General features: G+C 44.3%; 1 protein-coding gene across 3 annotated transcripts in view; it reads right to left on the bottom strand.

Moving 5' to 3' along the window:
* Positions 1 to 20,765, bottom strand: part of LOC132406847 (plasmanylethanolamine desaturase 1-like) — a 151,856-nt gene extending 131,091 nt beyond the window's left edge. The window contains exon 1 of one of the 3 annotated variants that reach the window (XM_059992905.1): positions 19,782 to 20,765. In XM_059992905.1, coding sequence (XP_059848888.1) covers positions 19,782 to 19,944 — 163 coding nt within the window. In that variant the 5' untranslated portion in view covers positions 19,945 to 20,765. The remainder of the gene's footprint in view (positions 1 to 19,781) is intronic. The other 2 variants (XM_059992903.1, XM_059992904.1) reach the window with 2 other exon arrangements.
* Between the last annotated feature and the right edge of the window lie 3,170 nt (positions 20,766 to 23,935).

The following is a 23,935-nucleotide window of genomic DNA, read 5'->3' as shown; positions in this document are numbered from 1 at the left end:
TTTTTTTGCTCCATTCTCTGGAAATTCTAGAGGCTGTTATGTGCGAAAATCCCAGGAGATCAAATCACCCTGTCTAGCACCAATGATCATTCCACAGTCAAAGTAACTGACATCACATTTCATCCCCATTCTGCTGTGTGGTCTGAACAACAACTGAACCTCTCGACCATATCTGCCTTGTTGCTGCTGCCACATGATTGGCTGATTAGATATTTGCATTAATGAAGTGTGCAAGTGTACCTAATAAAGTGGCCACTAAGAGTTCATCCATGCTGATCAATTTTTCTGCCAGTAACATTTAATAATCCCACACTTTTTGCTCCTAATCTCCCTTTGGGCATCTTCCTACATACATTGTAGTCTTGACAGGCCTCTCCCATCATTAGTTCCCAATAACTCCTGTCGGGCTCCTCTTTTTCTCTTTATATCTCTCAACATCCCAAGTTCCCAATGCTTTGTTTCATATTACCAAGTCATGGCTTTTGGTTGCAACTCCTCAATCCTGCCACAGTTTTATGACAATAAATCTTCAACTAAAAGTTGTTTGATACATCTACAAACAACAGAAAATCTGCAGATGCTGTAACTCTTTTCCATAGATGCTACCTGGCCTGCTGAGTTCCTCCAGCATTTTGTGTGTGTTGCCTTAATAAATTTACTTTACCTACTGAAGGGCAGAAATTATAATAAGCATTCTGCTTGCAGTGCATGTAATTTAAAAAGAACTATGGAATAAATGTGGTCAAATTAATTGAAACATCAAAAATGCTTTACTGTAACCAGTATTCCTTAACATCCAAATTCCACTAAGCAAGGTACCAGGCATCTGCTGTTATATTGTTCGGGGCTTATTCACAATATTTTCTTGTGCTTATCAAGCTAACCAAGCCTGTAGACAGATTTCACATCTCCTACAATGAAGGGAGTACCTTTTCCCACCCGACTGTAAGTATTTAATAAAAAGTAATTGATTGTGCCCTGAATTCTTTACACTCTATAGAAAGCAAACGTGGGTCACCATACGAAGAGAAAAATAAACCAATCCGTTTACTGTCCATATTACAAAAATAAATTTAAAACTGCATTCAGATTTTGGATCTAAAATGATAAGATACATATGCTAATGTTGATGATCTCATTCAAAAGCAGATCATATCAATTGTGGCTTGTGTGCAACTCATTCACTGAAGCAAATGAGAAACCTTGAAAAATATTGTCTTTCAACATATCTATTTGACTATCATATTCAACACACTGATTTTAAACTATAATTTGAAAATTAATGTCAAGTTTGAATCCTTGAGTATAGAATTAAACTGAAAAAAAGCATCCAATGAAGTGACTTTATCTGTTTACAAATACTGAGTAAAGGTTATTCCCTTCCATCAGTATGTGGATTTTGCAACGAGGAGGGGGAAACATCTTGGACCTGGTTTACACAAACATCCCCGACACGTACCAGGCAGAGCCCCCGCCCCCACCTCGGTTACTCAGACCACATCTCTGTTATGCTAATCCCAGCATACAGACGCTGCAGACCAGTTCAGAAGCAGGTGAAAACCTGGCCAGTAGGAGCCATCTCTGCTCTTCAAGACCATCACTACACACGCTAACCAGAAGAATGGGTCTGGCCCCTTTCCCGCGCAACACCCCTGTCAGCTGGTCGTTGCCGCCATACCTGTCCTTCGTAGAGAAGTTCTTTCAGGTCAACGCCTTTGACCACAGGGCCATCAGGCAGTGGTCAGCACGTAAGGACCTGCAGGCACTGCAGGAGAAGGACGTGATGGACACAGTGGGGTGGTTCCCCGAGCAGACCGTCCAGTTCATCTGGCAAAATGCCTCATCGCCTCATGCCTCCCTCCCAGTCTGATCCCTCCTGTATGCCCGGAATGTCCCTTCCACACCCCTCTACCCACGGGAGGACTGCAGAGAGGAGGAGTCGGTGACCCACCTATTTGCACACTGTGGGTTCGCCGAGAAGGTGTGGAGGGGGATGGAAGGGACAGTGTCGAGGTTCATCCCCAGCAGCTGCATAACAGAGGACTCTCTGATCTACGGGCTGTTCCCGGGGACGCACAGAGAGACCAACGTCCGGTGCTGCTGGTGGATCATCAACTCTTTGGTCGGCCCGAAACTTGATGGTCTACCAGCACACGGAGATGTCCGTGGGGGAATGCTGCCGACTGGCACATTCTCGGCTGCAGGAGTCCGTGCTGAGGGACGCACTCAAACTCAGTGCAGCCACCGCAAGGGCCCGGTGGGGAAGGACCACAGTCTAGGGTCCTTCTCCTGTGCAACTTGAGGGGTAGGGGGCCGGGGTGTATACCCCTCAAAAAGGGTATGTAAATATGGAATAACAAAGTGCCACCTGGGTGGCAAAAGGGTGGAAATGTAAAGACAGTATGGAAACATTTGTAAAGGACTGAGGGTCATTGAATGGTTTATTGTACATAATTTTATTTTTGAATAAAGTATATTTTGTTTAATAATTAAAAAAAGGAGCCACGGATGACCGTGGAGGTGCGTGCACTGCTGAGGTCCCATGACTCCGCCTTCAGAGCAGGCGACAAGGCAGCTTTAACAACAGCAAGGGCCAAACTGTCTCGAGCCATCAGAGGGGCAAAGCATGCATACGCCCAGCTAATCCACAGCCACTTCCAGGACAGCAGCGACATGAGGTGCATGTGGAAGGGCATCCAGGACATCACCAATTACAGGACAACATCACCTGACTGTGCAGAAGATGCCTCCCTTCCAAATGCGCTGAATAACTTCTACACCCATTTTGAGGCGGAAAATGACGTGGCGGCGAGGAAGTCCACCCCTCCTACGAATGACCAGGAGCTGTGTCTCTCCGTGGCCGACGTGAGAAGAACCCTCTGCAGGGTCAACCCACGGAAGGCTGCTGGACCAGACAACATTCCTGGTAGAGTGCTCAGAGGATGTGCAGACCAGCTAGCAGATGTTCTCACTGACACCTTCAACATCTCCCTGAGCAGCGCCACCGTTCCAACGTGCTTCAAGGCCGCCACCATCGTCCCCGAGCCGAAGAAGTCTTCAGTGTCCTGCCTAAATGACTACCGTCCCGTTGCACTCACATCCATCATCATGAAGTGTTTCGAGAGGCTCGTCATGAGGCATATCAAGACCCTGCTGCCCTCCTCACTGGACCCCCTGCAGTTTGTGTACGATCCCAACTGCTAAACAGATGACGCCATTGCCATCACCCTCCACCTGGCCCTAACCCACCTGGACAAAACGGACACGTATGTTCAAATGCTGTTCATAGACTTCAGTTCAGCATTCAACACAATCATCCCTCAGAATCTGATTGGAAAGCTGAGCCTACTGGGCCTGAACACTTCCCTCTGCAACTGGATCCTCGACTTCCTGACTTGGAGACCTCGGTCAGTCCGGATCAGGAGCTGCATCTCCAACATTGTCATAATGAGCACGGGGGCCCCGCAGGGCTGTGTGCTCAGTCCACTGCTGTTCACTCTGCTGATCCACGACTGTGCTGCAACACACAGCTCAAACCACATCATCAAGTTCGCCGATTACACGACCGTGGTGGGTCTCATCAGCAAGAACAACAAGTCAGCTTACAGAGAGGACGTGCAGCGGCTAACGGAACCTGTCTCTGAATGTGAACAAAAGAGATGGTTGTTGACTTCAGGAGGGCATGGAGTGACCACTCCCTGCTGAACATCAATGGCTCCGCGGTAGAGATTGTTAAGAGCACCAAATTTCTTGGTGTTCACCTGGAGGAGAATCTCACCTGGTCCCTTCCACTCCCACCCCACCCCCCCATCCTCTTCACATTCTACAGGGGTTGTATTGAGAGCATCCTGAGCAGCTGCATCACTGCCTGGTTCAGAAATTGCACCATCTCGGATCGCAAGACCCTGCAGCGGATAGTGAGGTCAGCTGAGAAGATCACTGGGGTCACTCTTCCCGCCATTATGGACATTTACACTACACGCTGCATCTGCAAAGCAAACAACATTATGAAGGACCCCACACACCCCACATACAAACTCTTCTCCCTCCTGCCGTCTGGGAAAAAACACCAAAGCATTTGGGCTCTCACGACCAGACTATATGACAGTTTCTTCCCCCAAGCTATCAGACTCCTCAATACCCAAAGCCTGGACTGACACCTTGCCCTATTGTCCTGTTTATTATTTATTGTAATGCCTGCACTGTTTTGTGCACTTTATGCAGTCCTGTGTAGGTCTGTAGTCTAGTGTAGTGTTTTTTTCTTGTTCTTTTTTTACATAGTTCAGTCTAGTTTTTTGTACTGTGTCATGGTACACCATGGTCCTGAAAACCATTGTCTCATTTTTACTATGTACTGTACCAGCAGTTATGGTCAAAATGACAATAGAAAGTGACTTGACTTGACTTGACTACCCTGCTAAGTATAAGTATGTGCATTGAATCTGGGCAAACAAATGCTGCAGCCAAGCAGCAGAGCTAACTGAAGTCAAATTTGCTTTATCTTAGAGCAGGAATAACCAACTTATGGCACATTGGATGATTCGAAGCAGCACATTGCACCCCAGTGATAATAATAATAAATTAAGCCTACTCATGCAAAAAGTATTAAACAAAAACTGACTTGTAGTGAAAAAAATCTATAACAGCAATTCAAGTAGCTTAGAGCTAGAAATAGGTCTTACAGAGAATAAGTCTATAACTTAGCAATTATTTTTAGCGATTTTATTATTTCATGCACATCTTTTGGCAAAAGTTATCTTCTTTCTCATTAATCTGTTTTCAATTTTAAAAAAACTAGGAAAGAAGGACTTTTGTTCTGCAGTCGTTCCATAACTGTTCAATACACGTTTGATACTTGTTTGATCCTGAGGCGCCAGGCGTCTGCACCAGCGGTGCGTCACAGGCTTCTGCCAGTCAGTTTACAATTGATAATCGTACGCTATGGAGTTACGCTTCATTCGTCCTTTGTGAGCATTTAAAGTTTTGTACTTTTTTGAAAACTAAGCCTTGTTTTTACATTCAGTTACCCATTAGTGCAAAAGAACATGAGCTAAAGAAAAGCAGAAAGTGATAGTAAGTGTGAATTCAAGGAACAGTGGGAAAAGGAGTTCTTATTTACAGCGGGTCCGTCAGGAAAACAGTTGTGCATTGTTTGTGAAAACACTTTCTCACGTAACAGAAGACATGATCTTAATAGACACTATAAAAGACATCAGACTGAAATAGAAGGAAAACTGAAGCTAGTGCTTGGGTCTGAGTTACAAAAAGAATATGTGATTAAGAAAAAGGAAGAAATTAAAGGAAGTCTAAATATATTTGTTAAAAGTCTCATTATAGTAAGTAATGTTTATCTTGTTTTTATATTAAATCAATATATCATGTAAAAATGCTAAATATGTCTATATTAACATATTTTTACAAGAATTGAATGGGGGTACAAGAGTTGTATGGCACTCGTGCATGAAAAAACTGACACATGGAATGTAAAAGGTTGGCCACCCGTCCTAGAGTAAACTCAGTTGCTGATCACCCGAATATGTGCCAGTATGTTCTCAAAGTGAGCTTTTCTTGTGATGCATCTGTTACTCTCTACTTTGCAAGGTGCTAATTCTTGTCGGTGGACAGTTTCACAATCATTGGTTCTTAATCTAAGTAACAATTCTTCATCAGCAATATAACACCTTGTTTGAGTCTGGAATGCATGCCAAATATACACTTCACACATGGCACGAAATTAAAACCAACTGGCCAGGTAAGGAACCTTATGCAATAGTACAAAAGTGTTTACACAGAACAGGACAACACGCAATACAGGCCTTTCAGCACACAACATGTTGCCGACCAGTGACCCTACTCCAAGATCAATCTAACCATTCCCTCCCACATAGTGCACCAATTTTCTTTCTTCCATGTGCCTACCTAAGAGCATCTGAAATGCCCCAAATGTATCTGCCTCTAACACCATCTCTGGCAGTGCATTTTATGCATTTACCATTCTCTATGTAAAAAAAATTGCCTGACACCCACCTTACAATTTCCTCCAATCACCTTACAAGTATGTCCTCTCATATTGGCCCTTGCTACCCTGAGGAAAATGCACTGGCTGTTCACTCTATCTATGTCACTTCATCATCTTATGTGCCTCTATCAAGTCATCGCTCATCTTCCTTTGCTCCAATCACTCACTCGCTCAGCCTTTCCTCATAAAATATGCTCTCTAATCCAAAGGTACGGTAAATCTCCTCTGCACCCTCTCTAAAGCCTCCACTTCCTTCTTAAAATTATTTGAGCAGAACATAATGTGGTCTAACAGAAGTTTAACTGAGCCACAACATTACCTCATGGCACTTGAACTTGACTAATAAAGGCCAACACACCATACACCTTCTTAACCACCATACACCATACACCTTCTTAACCGCCAAGTGCGGCAACTTTGAGGGTTCTATGAATGTGGACCCCAAGATCCCTTGGTTCCTCCACACTGCTAATATCCCTGCCATTAACCCTGTAATCCACCTTCAAGTTCAACTTTCCAAAGTGCAGCACTTCACACTTCCCTGGATTGAACTCCATCTGGCCCAGCTCTGCATTCAATGAATGGCCCATTGTAATCTATGACAACCTTCTACACTATCAACAACACTACCAACCTTCAAGTCATCTGCAAGCTTACTAAGCCGCCCATCCACTTACTCATCCAAGTCTTCTATAAAAATCACAAAGAGCAGAGGTCGCAGAACATCACCAGTCGCCAACCTCCAGACAGAGTACGCTCTCTGACCTTTATAGGCAAGCCAATTCTGAATCCGTGCAGCCAAGTTTTCCGGGATCTCGTGCCTCCTGACTTTCTACCATGATCCATTAACTGACACCACATCCACCACTCCACCTTCATCGACTTGTTTTGTCACTTCCTTGAAGAAGTTGATCTCTGAAAGTACATTATCCAGAGCATAGCTTCAGGACCAGACCTTATTACAACTTAAGACTTTTCATATATTGTTTATATATTTACACACTGCAGTTTAACTAAAAGCCACTGCTCAAAGAATAAAGACTGCTCTGTTTCTCTCTCTCCCTCTCTTCATGTGCTTCTACAAACAGCACAAAAGGAACTTCTGTCACTAGATGGGCACAGACTTTGCAATGTTACTGGTTGAGTAACGGATGTAAAAAGCATTGAGACAGGGTGTACTGAGTAGAGCAGAGTTGCTGGCTGACAGTGAACGTGCCACATGTGTCAGGAAACCTGAGAGACAGAAATAGGTACTAACTACCCTCTCTGTTGATGTTCGTGAAGGCAAACAATATCATCAAGGTCCTGGGGGAACGCACAGATTAGTGAAACCACAGTGGTACTGTTCCTGCTAGCAGGGCCAGAGGCATCTTAGAGTTTCGCGAGTACCCTTGCACCACAAACAGTGAAAAGCCAAAGGGGCAACTCAGTCCTCTGTGTCACTGGAGATTTTAAAAGAGCACAATTCTGACACATGCAGCCAGAGGACATGACTGGCAATGCCTGCTCAACCTAAAGACAAGGCAGGACATTGCATTCCCACCGCTGCCTGCAAGGAGTTTGCACGTTCTCCCCGTCTCCGCATAGGTTTTCCCCAGGAACTCCAGTTTCCTGCCAAAATCCAAAGACATAACGGCTGGTAGTTTAATTGGTCATTGTAAGTTGTCCCACAATTAGGCTAGGTTTAAATAGGGTTAGGGTTAGCTGGATAGCATGGTTTGAGGGGCAGGAAGGGCCTATTCTGCACTGTACCTCAATCAATCAATAGATAGATAAAATAAAAAAACAAATAAATCGATACTCCAACCTTTTTTAAATTGGCCATTGCAGAATCACTTACTATGCATGTTAACTGATCAGAAAACTCAGGCTATTTAAAACAACGAACCTGATGTTTGAGGCTGCAAGTCACAGGGTCACTAACTCAGAGATGCCATTTAAAACCATGAGGCTGGTTCATTCTGGCCGCTGGTCTAAGACGCACACAGGGGAAAAGGCAGCAGGGGTGGTACTGGCAGCAATACCATTCCCTTGGCCAAGCAACACACACAGAATGGCCAGGCGGCATCCATGGAAAAGCGTACAGTTGACGGCTCGGGCCGAGACCTTCCGGCAGAACTTGACCAAGTCGCGTGGATCAGGAGAAAAACTAGTAGGACGTCCCAGTGCGAAAGATGAGCGATCTTGCCGCGGATGTTGCACGAGGCACTATACCTCAGTAAGGCAAGCGCAACAGGTATTGCAGAATGGGATGTTTCTTGTAAGGGGTGTGAGCTCCCGAGGATAGCAACAGTTGCCAAAGATGGTGGTTTGAGTCGTTTCAGGGTACAGAAGTTGTTGAGCCCGTTCCAGAAGGGGTACCGTACACACAGAAGAATCAGATGTTGAGAAGATGGATAGAGAAATACTCTACGGTATCTACTGCACAATATATTTAGTGCCAATCGTAAAGCAAAGATACATTGTACATGGACACTATGCCAAAACAATCCATCACTGGCCAGAATAAGGCAGAGAAGAATTATGTTGGGCTCTTTAGAAATAGAGGGACCTCCAAGTTACATGGTGTGGTGAACTACATATACCTGTCCGGACAGGCCCCCCCTCCCCCCGCTGACTGCTCCTGTGGCTCCTCCCACTGACCCCGGTATAAAGGCGATTGGAGACACAGCCCCGGCCTCAGTCTCCAGGATGTAGTGTGGTGGTCACTTGCTGCTTGTTCTTTCTTCCCTATATCTCGCCTCACGTCTCCAAGAGTTATTGATGGTGCATCACATGGGAAGTGAAACACTGAGTTTACAGGAGAGTCAGGGTGTCCAGTTGCCTCAAGAACATAGAATGGATTGAGACTGTCGAACTGAATGACAGTATCTTTGAAATGATGGTCGCTCAGGGGTGCAGTCAAGGAACCCCATACACTTCTGGGTGCAGTGGCCCCACCTGAGACACTGGAGATAGGAGGGGAGAAAGATCTGTCAGGCAGCAGAAAGAAACAAACAGGGTGCAATCGGAGAGAATGGCAGATGAATAACTACTAAGTAACTACCAGCAACAGTGAGAGAAACTGCAAAGTGGTACGGCAGGGCGGTGAGCACAAGGACAGGTATGGTGACCAAGGCACAGGTAGCCGTGCAGTAACTCGCTTACAGTCAGGCAGCAGTCCTTTTGACTGGCAACGTGGCACTTGGGATGTAAAGCAAACAAACAAGTAAGCTTGAGAGCTCCTTAGAAAGAAGATGATGGATTGGATGAAGTATGCGGTTGTGTAACAAGAAAACTCACGTGGCCCAGAGATGTGGTAATGAAGCATAGCAATAAATAGTAACATGATACATTCATAAGTATGCAATGAAGTGAATAATTACATAAGATACAACTTCAAAGCCATTAAAAACAAAGCGAATTGTGGGGGTTGGGGCAACAGTAAAGGCAAGGCATGTGTACGTATCACTGCAGGTCAACAGGTGCATCAAAGTGGCATGAACTACTCAGACTGAAGGTATTGAGAATAGAAACACTGAGTGGCCAAGCATGAAATTGAAACAGACTTGGAGCAGCGGATAATGCTCACAAAGAACACAATGCTGGAAAAACTCAGTTGGTCAAGCGGCTTCTGTGAAGGCAAGAAGGTGTAAAGTGACATCTTGGGTGGAGATCTCGCATCAGTACTGTGATGGAACAGTAAGAATTGCCAGTGGTCTGCATGAGGGGTCCCAACCTTTTTTACGTCATGAATCCCTATCGCGGACCTCCAGGTTAACCTCCAATGTAGCAGAACGAGGGGGAGTGGGCGGAGGGTGAGAATAAAGGCTGGAAGGTGATGGGCAGATGTACCATGCACAGCATTCCAACTGGTTGCATCACCGTCTGGTACGGAGGGGCCACTGCACAGGATCTGAAAAAGCTGCAGAATGTTGTAAACTCAGCCAGCTCTATCATGGGCACCAGTCTTCCCAGCATCCAGGATATATTCAAAAAGTGATGCCTCAAAAAGGCAGCATCCATGATTAAAGATCCCCATCACCCAGGGCAAACCCTCATCTCACTGCTACCATCTAAGAGGAGATACAAGAGCGTGAAGACATACACTCAACATTTTAAGGAACAAAATTTCCTACCGTAATTTATAGTTTTTTCAATTATGTATTCGCAATACTGCTGCCATGAAACAAATTTCATGACATATGCCAGTGATATTAAACGTGGTTCTGATTTTGGGGAGGGGTGACAGCGAAATGGAACCAGCTTGGGGAGGGGCTGGCAGGAGATAAGTGGAGCCAGATGTGATCATGAGTAGATGAGATGGTGAGGTAATCAGACGCTCAGGGGATCGTACCAAAGTGAGATGTCCCAGAGAACAGAGAAGCATTAGTCCGACAGCAAATTGGCAATTTCAGACTCAGAGGCAGACAACTTCAGAGAAACTACCTTAATTTCTTGAACAGCATGGAAGAAGCATGTCATAGAAGTTTGGAGAAGGCAGTTGTGCCGCTAAAAAGATCCCATGAACAAAGCAGAAACAATAGTTGAAATGTGACCTGCTGCAGTGAGTTGATATGAATTGAGTTTTATAAATCCTTCAGGCTTCTGTACCTCCTTCCTGACAGTAACAATGAGAAAAGGGCATGCCCTGGGTGATAGGAGTCCTTAATAATGGACATCGTCTTTCTGAGGCACCGCTCCTTTAAGATGTCTTGGATACTATGGCAGCTTGTACCCATGATGGATCTGACTAATTTTATAACTTTCCACAGCTTCTTTTGGTCCTGTACAGTAGTCCCCACATCCCCCATACCAGACAGTGATGCAGCCTGTCAGAATGCTCTGCATGGTGCATCTACAGAAGCTTTTGTTGGGTTGAGGGGCCAAATCTCTAATAAAATATAGCCCCCACCTTGCCTTCTTGTCAATGATATCATCCAGAATGTAAATGGTGAAGCTACTGAATGTGATTTGATTCTCTCTTGTTATAAATGGCTGTTGTCCAGCCCTTCTGTGGCAGGCTATTCCTTGCCACTTATCAGGCTAGGCCTGGATGTGACTGAGATTCCCAAGATTCAGGTTGCGTCATACTTATATTGTAGTAGGCCATTTAATAGATGTTATGTTGTTAAATACACTTACATACTAGAAAGTTTGTGAACCCTGCAGAATTTTCTCTATTTCTGCATAAATATGACCTAAAGTCTGATCAGATCCTCATGTAAGTCCTAAAACTAGATGAAGAGAACCCAATTAAATAAATAACAGAAAAAACATGATACTTGTTCATCTATTTATTACATTAAAAACTATCCAATATTACATGTATTTGTTGGAAACATGCACTACAATAACTTCAAATGTTTCTGGTAACTGTTGATCAGTCCTGCACATTGGCTTGGAGGAATTTTAGGCCATTCCTCCTTACAAAATTGCTTCAACTCTAGGATGTTAGTGGGCTTCCCTGCATGAACTCCTTGTTTCAGTTCCTTCCACAACATTTTGATAGGATTAAGGTCAGGACTTCGACTCCGCCATTCCAAAACACAAATTTTCTTCTTTTTAAACCATTCTGTTGTTTGAGTTATTCTTGTTTCTCAGATCATTGTCTTGTTGCATTATCCAACTTCTACTAAGTTTCAGGCGACAGACTGCTACCCTGGCATTCTCCTGTAAAACATCTTCATACAATTTTGAATTCATTGTTCCCTCAACAACTGCAAGCTGTCCAGTTCCTGAGGCAGCACAGCAGCCCCAAACCATGATGCTCCTTCCACCATGCTTCAGTTGGGATGGGGTTTTGGTGTTGGTGTGCAGTGCCCTTTCTCCTCCAAACATAGCAATGTGCATTTCTGCCAAAAGAGTTCAACTTTAGTCTCATCTGTCCACAGAACACTGTCCCAAAAGTGTTGTAGAGTATCCAGGTGGTCCCTTGAAAACTTGAATCACACAGCAATGCTCTTTTTGGAGAGCAGTGGTTTCCGTTTGTGGTGTCCTTCCATGAACACCATTATTGTTTAGTATTTTTTTTATATAGTGGACACATGAACAGAGACTTCAGCAAGTTCTAGAGATTTCTGCAGGTCTTTTGCTGTTACCCTTGGCTTCTTTTTCACCTCCTTCAGCATTGCAGGTCGTGCTCTTGGTGTGATCTTTGAAGAATGCCCACACCTAGGATAAATAGCAACAGTACTGAATTTTCTCCACTTGTAGACAATTTTCTTGCTGTATGAACACAAGATCTGTAGAGATGCTTTTGTCGCCTTTTCCAGCTTTATGCAACTCTACAATTCTTCTTCTAACGTCCTCTGAAAGTTGTTTCGATTGAGGCGTGGTGCACATAAACAGATCTTTCTTGAGAAGAGCAGGCTCTGTCAGTAACCTGACTTTGTGTCTTTCTTTTTTATATAGAGTATAGGACAGGGCACCTCTACCTCCCACATCCACACCTCCAATCTCATCTCATTGATTGGAACATTTGACTCCAAACTCCTTTTGTAGAAGGCATTACCCTGAAGGTTCACATACTTTTTCCAACAAATACATGTAATATTGTTTCATTTTTCTCAATAAATAAATGAACAAGTATGTTTTTTGTGTTATTTACTCAATTGGGTTCTCTTTATCTAGTTTTAGGACTTAGGTGAAGATCTGATCACACCTTAGGTCATATTTATGCAGAAAATTCTACAGGGCGCACAAATTTTATAGTACAACTAAGTTCTGCTTTCCTTTAACACTTAAGCATCTGAATATTTTGGAATGTCTAGTGCATTAGTGTTTGTAGGTTTGATAGTTTGCCAGTTCTCTGTAAATTAGCCAGCTCTCTAATACCCTCTAAGGGCAGGCTTGTTATAGCTTTCTCCTCTAAGCAAAGGTTCTTTCTTCACAGAGAACCTCAACAGGAAGAATCCTTCCCATGGTCCCCACATCACAGGCTGGGAGAATTACCAGAGGTAAGTGTATTTTTATGCCAACCATTGGAGACCCCCATACCCCCAGTAGAGCCTTATTAGAAATACCATGTTCGGCTTTGTTCCCCTCACACAGAGCACAATGGAGACCCTGGTAAAATTCTCCATGAGAACAATCAAATAGGCATCAGAGGCTGGAATAGCATAGATTTAGAAGTAACTTAAGTGTTGAAAGTGATGAACAAATTAGACTGTAATTATGTTGAAAGATGACCTGAATTAAACAGAGAAGGCAAAACTTGTTGAGAGTGTTGGCAATGCACATAAACTGTAAACACAGGAATAGATTAGGCAGCAACTGCTTCCTTTTGTAAAAGGTAGTGAACCATTCGAAGAAGCTGCCAGTTCCTGCAGTTTGTTTGGACTCTACACATATTCAGTTGATTGCTGTGACTGATACCACAGTGTATGAAAGGTGAGATGGTGGATGATGTAACGCATTGCTACTGGATCTCAATTTGATCATCTTCCGGGTCTGCAGCTAATTTCCCGAATAATATTTCCCCTAAATTCACCCGTTTCTTTAAGGCATGCCTTTGCTTTTCCCAGTTGACTACACAACTACTATTAGTGAACATGATGAGCAATTGTTCCAGAAAAGTTATTCAACCTTAAGAGATATCGCAGCATACCTGATCCTTTCTTTCTTGACATCCATTCTACTGACAGGAGGTACAGAATCACAATCATCACCAAGAACCTCCTGGCGGTTTCTCTCCTTTTAAATGAAGGATGCTGAGGCCAATTATTGGCCCCAATCATCATCCAACAGAAATCATCCAATTCATCACTGATTAAACCTGAACTCTGTGACCTCAGTTATACAATGAACAATAAATTACTAACCCTGTAATTAGTTGGTGCCATCTCCAACTCTATTTAAAATACCACGGATCTAATTTTATTTAAAAGGCAAAACAATTCTTATTCCTGATGAAGAGCCCTAATTTATTCATTACAAGTAGTATTTGTCTAGCACTAAATTTAGACAATAAATCTAAGTGAAACCGTTTTAATTTTAGGCTCTTTAATTAAATAAGGTTTGCAGCTCTCATTAAAATGTACAGTCAAAGTCAAATCTAATAACTCTGTGCCATATTGGATATTCAGTCACATTTGAATGCCAGGAATATTTGATATGCCAATTTAGGGATGTCACAAATGGCAATGGGCCACAATGAGAGAATGAACTGCATCTTCAATTCAGGAACACGGTTTAGCTGCAGTACTGATTTCATAAAGCATGAATGACTCCAAGTCTTACCTCTACTAATCAGTTGCTGTATTAGAAACACTTGTTGTATAAACAACTAAATTTATTGCTATTTTCTATGGAGACTTGGGTTTTCCACTTTCACACGAGAGGATCATATTACAAAATAAAAACACTCTAATCCACTTCCCACTGCTGATAAATTGGTAAATCTGCAGAGAGAAGCTCACAAAGAGTGGCCGCGCTCCAGCATCTGTGGAAGGAGTACAAGCCGAACATCATGCGAATGGGATAAGTGAACTTCAGATACAAATACTAAGGGACGGTGACAGGTGGAGAAACATAGCACGAACAAAAGTTGTTTAAGTTCAAATCCCATTTCAGAGTCTTAAGCACATAACTTGGGCAGACACTACCATTCATCGAATCTTACTGTGCAACAGGTCAGAAGCTCAAAGGCTGAGAATTGGCTTGCCCACAGAAGGCAAAGGGTGGGAATAGATAGAATGTTTTCTGCCTGAAGCAAAGTGACCAGTGGTGTTCCACAGGGATCTGTTCTGAGACCCCTGCTCTTTGTGGTTTTTATAAATGACTTGGATGAGGAAGTGAAAGACAGACAGACATACTTTACTGATCCCGAGGGAAATGGGGTTTCGTTACAGCCACACCAACCAAGAATAGTGAAGAAATACAGAAATATGAAACCATAAATAATTAAATAAAAATAAGTTAATCATGCCAAGTGGAAATAAGCCCAGGACCAGCCTATTGGCTCAAGGTGTCTGACACTCCGAGGGAGGAGTTGTAAAGTTTGATGGCCACAGGTAGGAATGACTTCCTATGATGCTCAGTGTTACATCTCGGTGGAATGAGTCTCTGGCTGAATGAACTCCTGTGCCTAACCAGTACATTATGGAGTGGATGGGAGTCATTGTCCAAGATGGCATGCAACTTGGACAAAGGGTGGGTTACTAAGCTTGCAGGTGACACAAAGATTGGTAGAGCAGTTGGTAGTGTAGATCGTTGTCAGGATGCATTGATAGGATGCAGAGCTGGCTAAGAAGTAGCAGATGGAGTTTAATCTGGGAAAGAGTGGAGTGATATACTTTGCAAGGTCAAACTTGAAGACAGTGTACTGGATTAATGGCAGGATTCTTGGCAGTGGGGAGGAACAGGGGGATCTTGGGGTCCACATCCATAGAATTCCTCAAAGTTGGCACACAACTTGATAGAGTGGTTAAGAAGATGTATGATCTGTTGGCCCTCATTAGCTGGGAATTGAGTTCAGGAGCAGGAAGATAACTTTGCAACTCTATAAACTCTGGTTAAGCCACACTTGGAATATTGTTTTCAGTTCTTTTTTGCCGCATCATAGGAAGGATATGGCAGCCTGAGAGTGGGTGCAGAGATTTACCAGGATGCTGCCTGGATTAGAGAGCATGCCCTATAAGAACACAGAAGTCCAAAGAGGCTGTCCTGTACTGTGCACTTCATTCTGTATTCTATCACAGAGTGAACTGTCATGTTGGAGGTTCCGACCTTCAAATGAATGACAGCCAGCTCATAAGGTACAAAATGTCCTGTTTCTTGGAGGAAATGTAAGAGATACTTCCCAGTATCCTAGCTATATTTATCATTTAACCTACATCACACAAGTCAATATTACATTGCAGAGCGCAGATATTTGCTGTATAAAAATTATGTATTTATGTTCACATTTATATTGCTAGATTGTGAGATATTCCTACCAAAACTGGCTTTCTAATGTAATTATTTATACATTATTCAACGTTTATAAAAGTAACTGTGTTCTTATATAGACCATAAGATACAGGAGCAAACTAGGCCATTTGGCCCATTCAGACTGCTCTGCCTCTTCATCGTGGCTGAACCAATTTTCCTCTCAATCTCCCAGCCAGTTAGAAAAGGCTCCCTTTATTCCCACTCTTTGCATCCTGCCAAACAGCCACTGCTTTGTCCACGCTAGAATCTTTCCTGTAATACCATGGGTTCAGAGCTTGTTAAGCAGCCTCACGTGTGGCACTTTGTCAAAGGCCTTCTGCAAATCCAAGTACACAATGTCAATCAATTCTCCTTTGTCTATCCTGCTTGTCATTTCTTCAAAGAATTCCAGCAGATTTGTCAGGCAAGATTTTCCCTTGAGGAAACCATGCTGACTATAGCCTATTTTATCATGTGCCTCCAAGTACACTGAGACCTCATCCTTAATGATCGACTCCAACATCTTCCCATCCATTGAGGTCAGACTAACTGGCCATTAATTTCCTTCCTCCTGTCTCTCTCTCTTCTTGAAGAGTGGAGTGACATTTGAAATTCTCCAGTCTTCTAGAACCATACCAGAATCTACTGATACTTGAAAGATCATTAATAATGCCTCCATGATCTCTTCAGCCACCTCTTTCAGAATTCTGGAGTATACTCCATCTGGTCCAGGTGACTTACCTACCTTCAGACCTTTCAGTTTCCAAAGAACTTTCTCTCTAGTTATAGTAACGTCACACGCTTCATGACCCCTGACATCTGGAACTTCCACCATTTTGCTAGTGTCTTCCACAGTGAAGACTGATGCAAAATACTTATTCAGTTTGTTCGCTACTTTGTTGCCCCCATTACTACCTCTCCAACATCATTTTCCAGAGGTCCAATAACCACTCTCCTGTCTTTTTATCTAACTGAAGAAACTTTTGGTATTCTTTTCACTATTATTGGTCAGATTACTTTCATATTCTATCTTTACCTTCTCAATGATTTTTAGTTGCCTTCTGTTGGTTTTTGAAAGCTTCCCAATCCTCTAACTTCTCACTAAGTTTTTGCTCTATTATATGCCCTCTCTTTGGCTTTTATGTTGCCTTTGCCTTCTCTTGTCAGCCACATTTGTGTCATCTTTCCTTTAAAATACTGCTTGCTCCTCGGGATGTATATGTCCTGTTCCTTCCCAATTGCTTCCAAAAATTCCAGCCATTGCTGCTTTGCTCTCATCCCTGCCAGTGTTCTTTTCTAAACAATTCTGGCCAACTCCTCCCTCCTGCCTCTGTAATTCCCCTTACTCCACTGTAATAATGATACATCTGACTTTAGCTTCTCCTTCTCAAAGTTCAGGGTGAATTTGATCATATTATGATCACTTGCCTCTAAGGGTTCTTCTACCTTCAGCTCTCTAATCAATTCCGGTTCATTGCACAACATCAATCAAGAATAGCTGATCCTCTAGTGGGCTCATCCATGAACTGCTCTAAAAAGCAGCTATGTTGTATATGAACGAAGTATTCAAGGTTTTAAGTTAGTAACCAAGGCTAAATACCAAAGATAGTGTCTCTGCTTCTCTATATAATCTTGTCAGAGGATATTTTTGAAAACCCTAAAGCAATGATCACAACTTTGACTGCAAAGTTAAATAGGAGCTGCAAACTTTAATTAAAGAGCTTAGAATTCAAACAGCTTTGTTTAAATGTTGTATCTAAATTTAGAACAAGACAAATACTACTTATGGTGAATAAATCAATGTTCTTTAATGGTAATGAGAACTTGTAAATGAAATTACACCAGTATACGAAGTAACTTCACATGAAAAGTACTTTTGAGATGCATTGCAGGAAACTACCATTTTTATGCATCAAGCACCTACAAACTGCAGATGCTAGAACCCAGAGCTTCTACAGGCACTCAGCTTGCATCTGTGAAGGGAAACTGTCAGTCAAAAATTTGAGTTGAAACCCTTCATCAGGACAAAAAGAACAGTGGGAAGACAGGCAGCATAAAGAGGTGAAGGGGAAGGAAGATATGTCACAAAGAGCTGATGTATCATTAGTGGATTGAGACAAGGAGGGGTGATTGACACATGATCAGATTGGGGAGGGAAGGGTGGAAACTGCAACAGAGACTGGGAGGTGATCAGTTGAGAGTGTGAAGGGCTGCATAATAATGAAACCTGGTGAGACAGGATGGTAGTCAGATGGGAATAAGCTTGGTGAGTACCCAAGTGAGAGGAGTGTGAGGGTAATGGGCAGATGGGCAGATGGATTAGGTGAGTGAAGGGAATACAACTAGGTATTCAAAGCCTGGGTAAATGGGGGGGGGGGGGGTGAGAGAAAGGGACAAAGGAGGATCAAGTTACCTGAAACTAGAGAACTCAGTGTTCATGCAATTGGGTTGTAGACCACCCAAGCAGAATAGGAGTGCTTGCTCACTAATTGATTTGCTTTGGAAGTGTTTGCTGAATGGTTAATAAGTATTGGCCAGGATTCCCTACAGCGCCCCTGCTCTTCTTTGAAAGAGTAGCATAGGACACAGTTGAGACAGCAGACAGGCCTCAATTTAGGACCTGACTTGACAAATGGATCTCCTTAACACAGTAGCACTCACTTGGTAGTGCTCTTGTGTGTCTGCCTGGATTACGTGTACAGGGCTTGTAGTTGGGAATAGTGAATATAAAGCAAAAAAAAGCTATTGCAATTTTGAAACAAAACCAGGAAATAAACATTAAAACAACAACACACACAAAATGCTGGTGGAACACAGCAGGCCAGGCAGCAGCTATAGGGAGAAGCGCTGTCGACATTTCAGGCCGCGACCCTTCATCAGGACTAACCGAAAGGAAAGATAGTAAGAGATAGTAAATAAACATTAACTTTGTTTTAGTTTCCAGGGAAGATGCTGGCCCTGTTGAGTACTGTCAAGTAATTTTTTTGTTAGAAGCAGCATATTCAGAGGCAATGTGACACTGTTGATACACCAGCATACCCTCTGCATTGTGTCTCCCCAGGCTATAGATTGGGGTAACTGAACCATCGGGATCCCAAATCCCAACACTGCACTTATGGAAATGGTATTCCCAGGGCAGAAGTGGCTAACACAAGGGGCATAATTTTAAGGTGATTGGAGGAAAATACAGCAGGGATGTCAGAGGTATGGTCTTTACACAGAGAGTGGCAGGTGCACGGACTGCCTGCCAGGGGTGGTGGTAGAGACAGGTACATTAGGGGCACTTAACAAACTCAAGGTTGATACAAAATGGAGGGCTCAGTTGGAGGGAAGTGTTACATTGATTTTAGAGTAGGTTGAAAGACCAGCACAACATTGTGGGCCGAAGGGCCAGTACTGTGCTGTAATGTTCACTGTTCTGTTGGTTTATTATTGAAATATGTACCAAAAATACAGTAAAAGGTTTTTGTTTGCGTGCGTCCAGACATATCATGCAATGAAGACAGATCAGAGTGCTAAACTCCATACACAGTTGGTGTATGGATGCCTTCCAGCAATAAGCGGTTGAGGGACAGACTAGTTTAACTTTTCAGGGAAAGTTTGACAAAATGTTTGATGCAGGGAACATTACCTGAGGGGAAAAACAGGGTCATTGGGATGAATTTTGACACGGAGAGACAAATGGCCCGTCCTATGGTATAAACCTCAGAGTAATTGTTACTGTAATGTCTCTGCGTTGTTGTAATTCCCCTGGCCTTCCCTGCTCTGCCTGGCAGTGCAAACAGAGATGTCAGTGGTACCGAGGCGGGTGGTTCACTCAGCTATAATTAGATGTGCCCAGACCGTCCGCTGGCACCTTGGCATGGCTTACCCGGCGAGTAGAGCTGAGCCAGCTCCCTGGCGCCAGCGTGCTGCGGTCCCCAGCGCGGCACCGTGCTGTTCCTGGCCCCGGCGCCGTGCTCGTTGCCGTTCGGGTCCTCCTCGGCCATGGACCGCTGCTCCATCTCCGTCTCCGATAGCATTGCGGCCGCCATCGCCCGCGCCCCGCAGAAGAGGAAAAGCCGGCGGCTCAAGCTCGGGCTCCCGGGGCTCTGAAAGCCTGGAGCCGGGACCCAGCTGGCGCAGGGGATGCCCGGGGCTCGGTGTGATCAGCCCGCAGCAACTCGAGGACAGAGCCCACGCTCTCAGCGGCTGTGCGCAAAGTCGGTGCCGGAATAATGCTGCGGGCGGGCCGGAGCGGAGTCGCAGCCTCTCGGCACGGAAAGACGTGCAGCCCCGTACGTGCGGTGAAAGGCGTGCAGGCACAAGCTGCCTGCGCTCCACCCCACCGCCCGAGCACAGAAAGCACACGCACACCCTTACAGCACCCTTCGCCCAACCTGGCAAATGTCAGAAGTAAACGTGCCCAGGTGGTAAACGGAGTCCGCTGGAGTTCCTGCCCACTTCGTATTACTTTTGCTGGGTGGTTTTCAAATGCGGGGCAACGGCATTAAGTAAACAAAACAGTAATCTAAGAAAATAAAACATAATGCTGGAAAAACTCAGCATAGGTGTACAGAGAAACTGTGTTCATGTTTCAGACTTGGTCACTTTGTCTCGGTTAACGCAATCAAAAATTTCGCAAGACATTTCCGTCACCGTGCAGGAGGTCCAGGGAGAGATTCCATTCCGCGTTGCCAATGTACACCTTAAAACTTGCCACTGCAGTCCTTTCCCAAATCGCACAAGCGTCCTCCCTGGCTGCCCGATGATGGAAGGGAGTGGTGAGGAAAAGGGGAATCATACAAAATTTGAGAGTGGGGTGAAGAGGGGACCAACAAGAATTAAGGTCTAGGGGATGTTATCGCGGCAGGAAATTTAGGCAACAAAATTATCTGCAGAACCAGGCGTGGCATTATTGTAGTGAGTAGATGCAGCGATTTAGAACAAAGGGCAGTACAAGCACAGGAACCGGCCCTTCGGCCCACAATACTATCATAGAGTAGAACAGCCCAGCCCAGCCCAGCCCTTTGACCCAACTGTCTATCCCGACCACAGTCCCATTTGGCCAAGTTCAGCCTGTAGCGCTCGAAGTCCAATCGAAATGCCTGTCAAACGCGACAACTGTCCATGCCTCAGCCTCTGGCACAAACACGGGAAATACTCCGCAGATCAGGCGGCACCTCTGAGAAAGAGTGAACAGTCAACGTTTCCGGCTGAGGCCCTTCGTCAGGACCGGAAAAAAGATAAGTTAAAGCAAGAAGGTAGGGGGAGGGGAGGAAGAAGTATAAGGTGGTCAGTTTAGGTGAACCCGGGGGAGGGGGAGGTAAAGAGCTGGGAAGCTGATAGGTGAAAGTGATTAGGTGCTGGGGAAGGGGGAATCTGACAGGAGAGGGCAGAAGGCTATGGAAGAAAGGGAAAAGAAGACCACTGGAGGGGGGGTGATGGCCAGGTAAGGAGATGAGGTGAGAGAGGGGAACAGGAATGGGAATGGTGAAGCGGGGTGTACCATAAGTAGAAATTTGAGGAATCGATGCTCATGCTACCAGGTTAGAGGCTACCCAGACGGAATATAAGGTGTTGCTCCTCCATCGCAGCTGTAGAGGAGGCCGTGGACTGACATGCTGGAATGGGAATGGGAAGTAGAATTGAAATGAGTGGCCACCCGGAGATCCCTCTTTTTTTGGTGGGCAGGGGGCACAAATGCCCGGATTGAAGGCCCGCATCAAAGAGCTCCTTCCATCCCCCTACTCTCTGCCTGAGCTCCTCCAGCAGATTCCAGTGTCTGCACTCTCTGGAGAAACTGAAAGATTGTGATTGAACTGGGATCAGTGTGAAGGGTTGGTAGGAGAAAGAGTGAAGACGCCCTCTGTAAGGTCCAAGGGGGGGAGGAGGAGAAAGGTTCAGCGTGACTGCGTGTTCCTTCACTGACATACCACAGCGTGTTTATTCCAGGAATGGATTTTACACAGGTCCAATCTGACTTTCAGCAGAGCACATTAAAATAAGGAGTGAGATAATGATACTTTCAGTCTCTTGGTATGTTAAGTACCAACTGCCAGGATAGCGTAGTGGTTAAAACAATGCTGTTACAGTTCGGAGTGCTCCGGAGTACAGAGGTGAACTTCAGTGCCCTTGGTAAGGAATGGAAAGTGTGGGTTTCCCCAGGCAATCCTGTTTCCTCCCACAGTCCAACGACGTTCCGGGTAAGCTAATTGGTCATTGTGAATTGTTCTGTGATTGACTGAGGGTTAATCAAGTTTGTTGGAGCTTGCTGAGGCAATGTGGTTCGAGAGGCTGGAAGGGTTTACTCCGCACTGTATCACTAAATAAATAAATATGTGCTCTGAGATTAGCTTAGAGCCTTTAATATTTGTATTGGACAATTCTCACCATGATTATGGAGTCCAAAGTTAAACAGAAATCTTCCTGTGATCTGCAGTGCAATGACAATAACCTACTCCAGATCATTATGTTTAACACCTAGAAGCCCAAAGCTATGTTTTCAAAGTAACCAGTATGACCCGCTTATGTTCAAAGGAACCTGATTATCCGTGCAGATAGCAACAGACAAAATGCTGGAGGGACTTAGTGGATCAGTCAGCATATACAGTGCAAAATGAACAGTCAGCATCTGCGGTCGAGAACATTTGGAGTTCTTCAGAACTGGAAAGACAGAGGCGAGGTAGTCAGCACAAAAGAGTGGGGGGAGGGTGTGGAGTGAGACCTGGCAGGTGATATGGGGATCCAAGTGAGAGTGGGACAATAGGCAGGAAGGGAAGGTGGGCTTGGGTCTGAATCAAGAAGCTCAGAGGTTGATAAATGGAAGTGACAAAGGGATAAAGAAGATGGAATCTGATAGGAGATTCACAAATGAAGATTTCTCTAACTTCTGGTAACCATTCCCCTCCCCCTCCTCCCCTTTGTTTTCCCTTATTCCACTGACCTTTCTCTTTCCCCTCCCCCACCCTTTCAATCTGCCCATCACCCACACAGTACTCCCTCCAGTTCTCCTACCTCCTTCCAATTTTTCCTTGGTCCACTGCCCTCTCTGATCAGTTTCCATCTCTTGAGCCCTTTGTCACTTCCACCTATTCACCTCCAAGCTTTTTACATCATTCACACTCCCCATCTGCCAACTGCCTATTTGTCCCCATCACCTGGATGCACCTATCACTCGCCAGCTTTTCCTTCATCCCTTCCCCATCCTTTTTTACTAGCTTCCCCCCTTTCCAGTCCTGAAGAAAGGCCTTAACCCAAAACATCTATGGTCCATTCCCCTTGTTAACTGCTTCCTGATCCACTGAATTTCTCCAGCATTTTGCATGTTGCTCAAGATTTCAGCATCTGCAGTCCCTCCCTCCTATGTATCCTTGCACATAGGTCACTGAAAGTTAGCATATAGATTCAGAATCAGAATCAGGTTTATTATCAACGGCATGTGACATGAAATTTGTAAACTTAGCAGCAGCAGTTCAATGCAATACATAATCTAACAGAGAGAGAAAAAGATTAATAATAAAATAAAACATAATAATAAATAAACAAGTAAATCAATTACATATATTGAATAGATTTTAAAGAATGTGCAAAAACAGATTAAAGAAAGTGAGGTAGTGTCCAAAGCTTCAATGTCCATTTAGGAATCAGATGGCAGAGGGGAAGAAGCTGTTCCTGAATCACTGAGTGTGTGCCTTCAGGCTTCTGTACCTCCTACCTGATGGTAACAGTGAGAAACGGGCATGCCCTGGGTGCCGGAGGTCCTTAATAATGGAAGTTGTCTTTCTCAGACACTGTTCCCTGAAGATGTCCTGGGTACTTTGTAGGCTAGTACCCAAGATGGAACTGACTAGATTTACAACCTTCTGCAGCTTCTTTCAGTCCTGTGCAGTAGCCCCTCCATACCAGACAGTGATGCAGCCTGTCAGAATGCTCTCCCCGGTACAACTATAGAAGTTTTTGAGTGTATTTGTTGACATGCCAAATCTCTTCAAACTCCGAATAAAGTATAGTCGCTGTCTTGCCTTCTTTATAACTACATCAATA

This window comes from Hypanus sabinus, chromosome 17 (genome assembly GCF_030144855.1).
Source record: "Hypanus sabinus isolate sHypSab1 chromosome 17, sHypSab1.hap1, whole genome shotgun sequence".
Taxonomy (NCBI): domain Eukaryota; kingdom Metazoa; phylum Chordata; class Chondrichthyes; order Myliobatiformes; family Dasyatidae; genus Hypanus; species Hypanus sabinus.
Note: the sequence above shows the minus strand (reverse complement) of the source record. Positions and strands in the feature narration are given on the sequence as shown.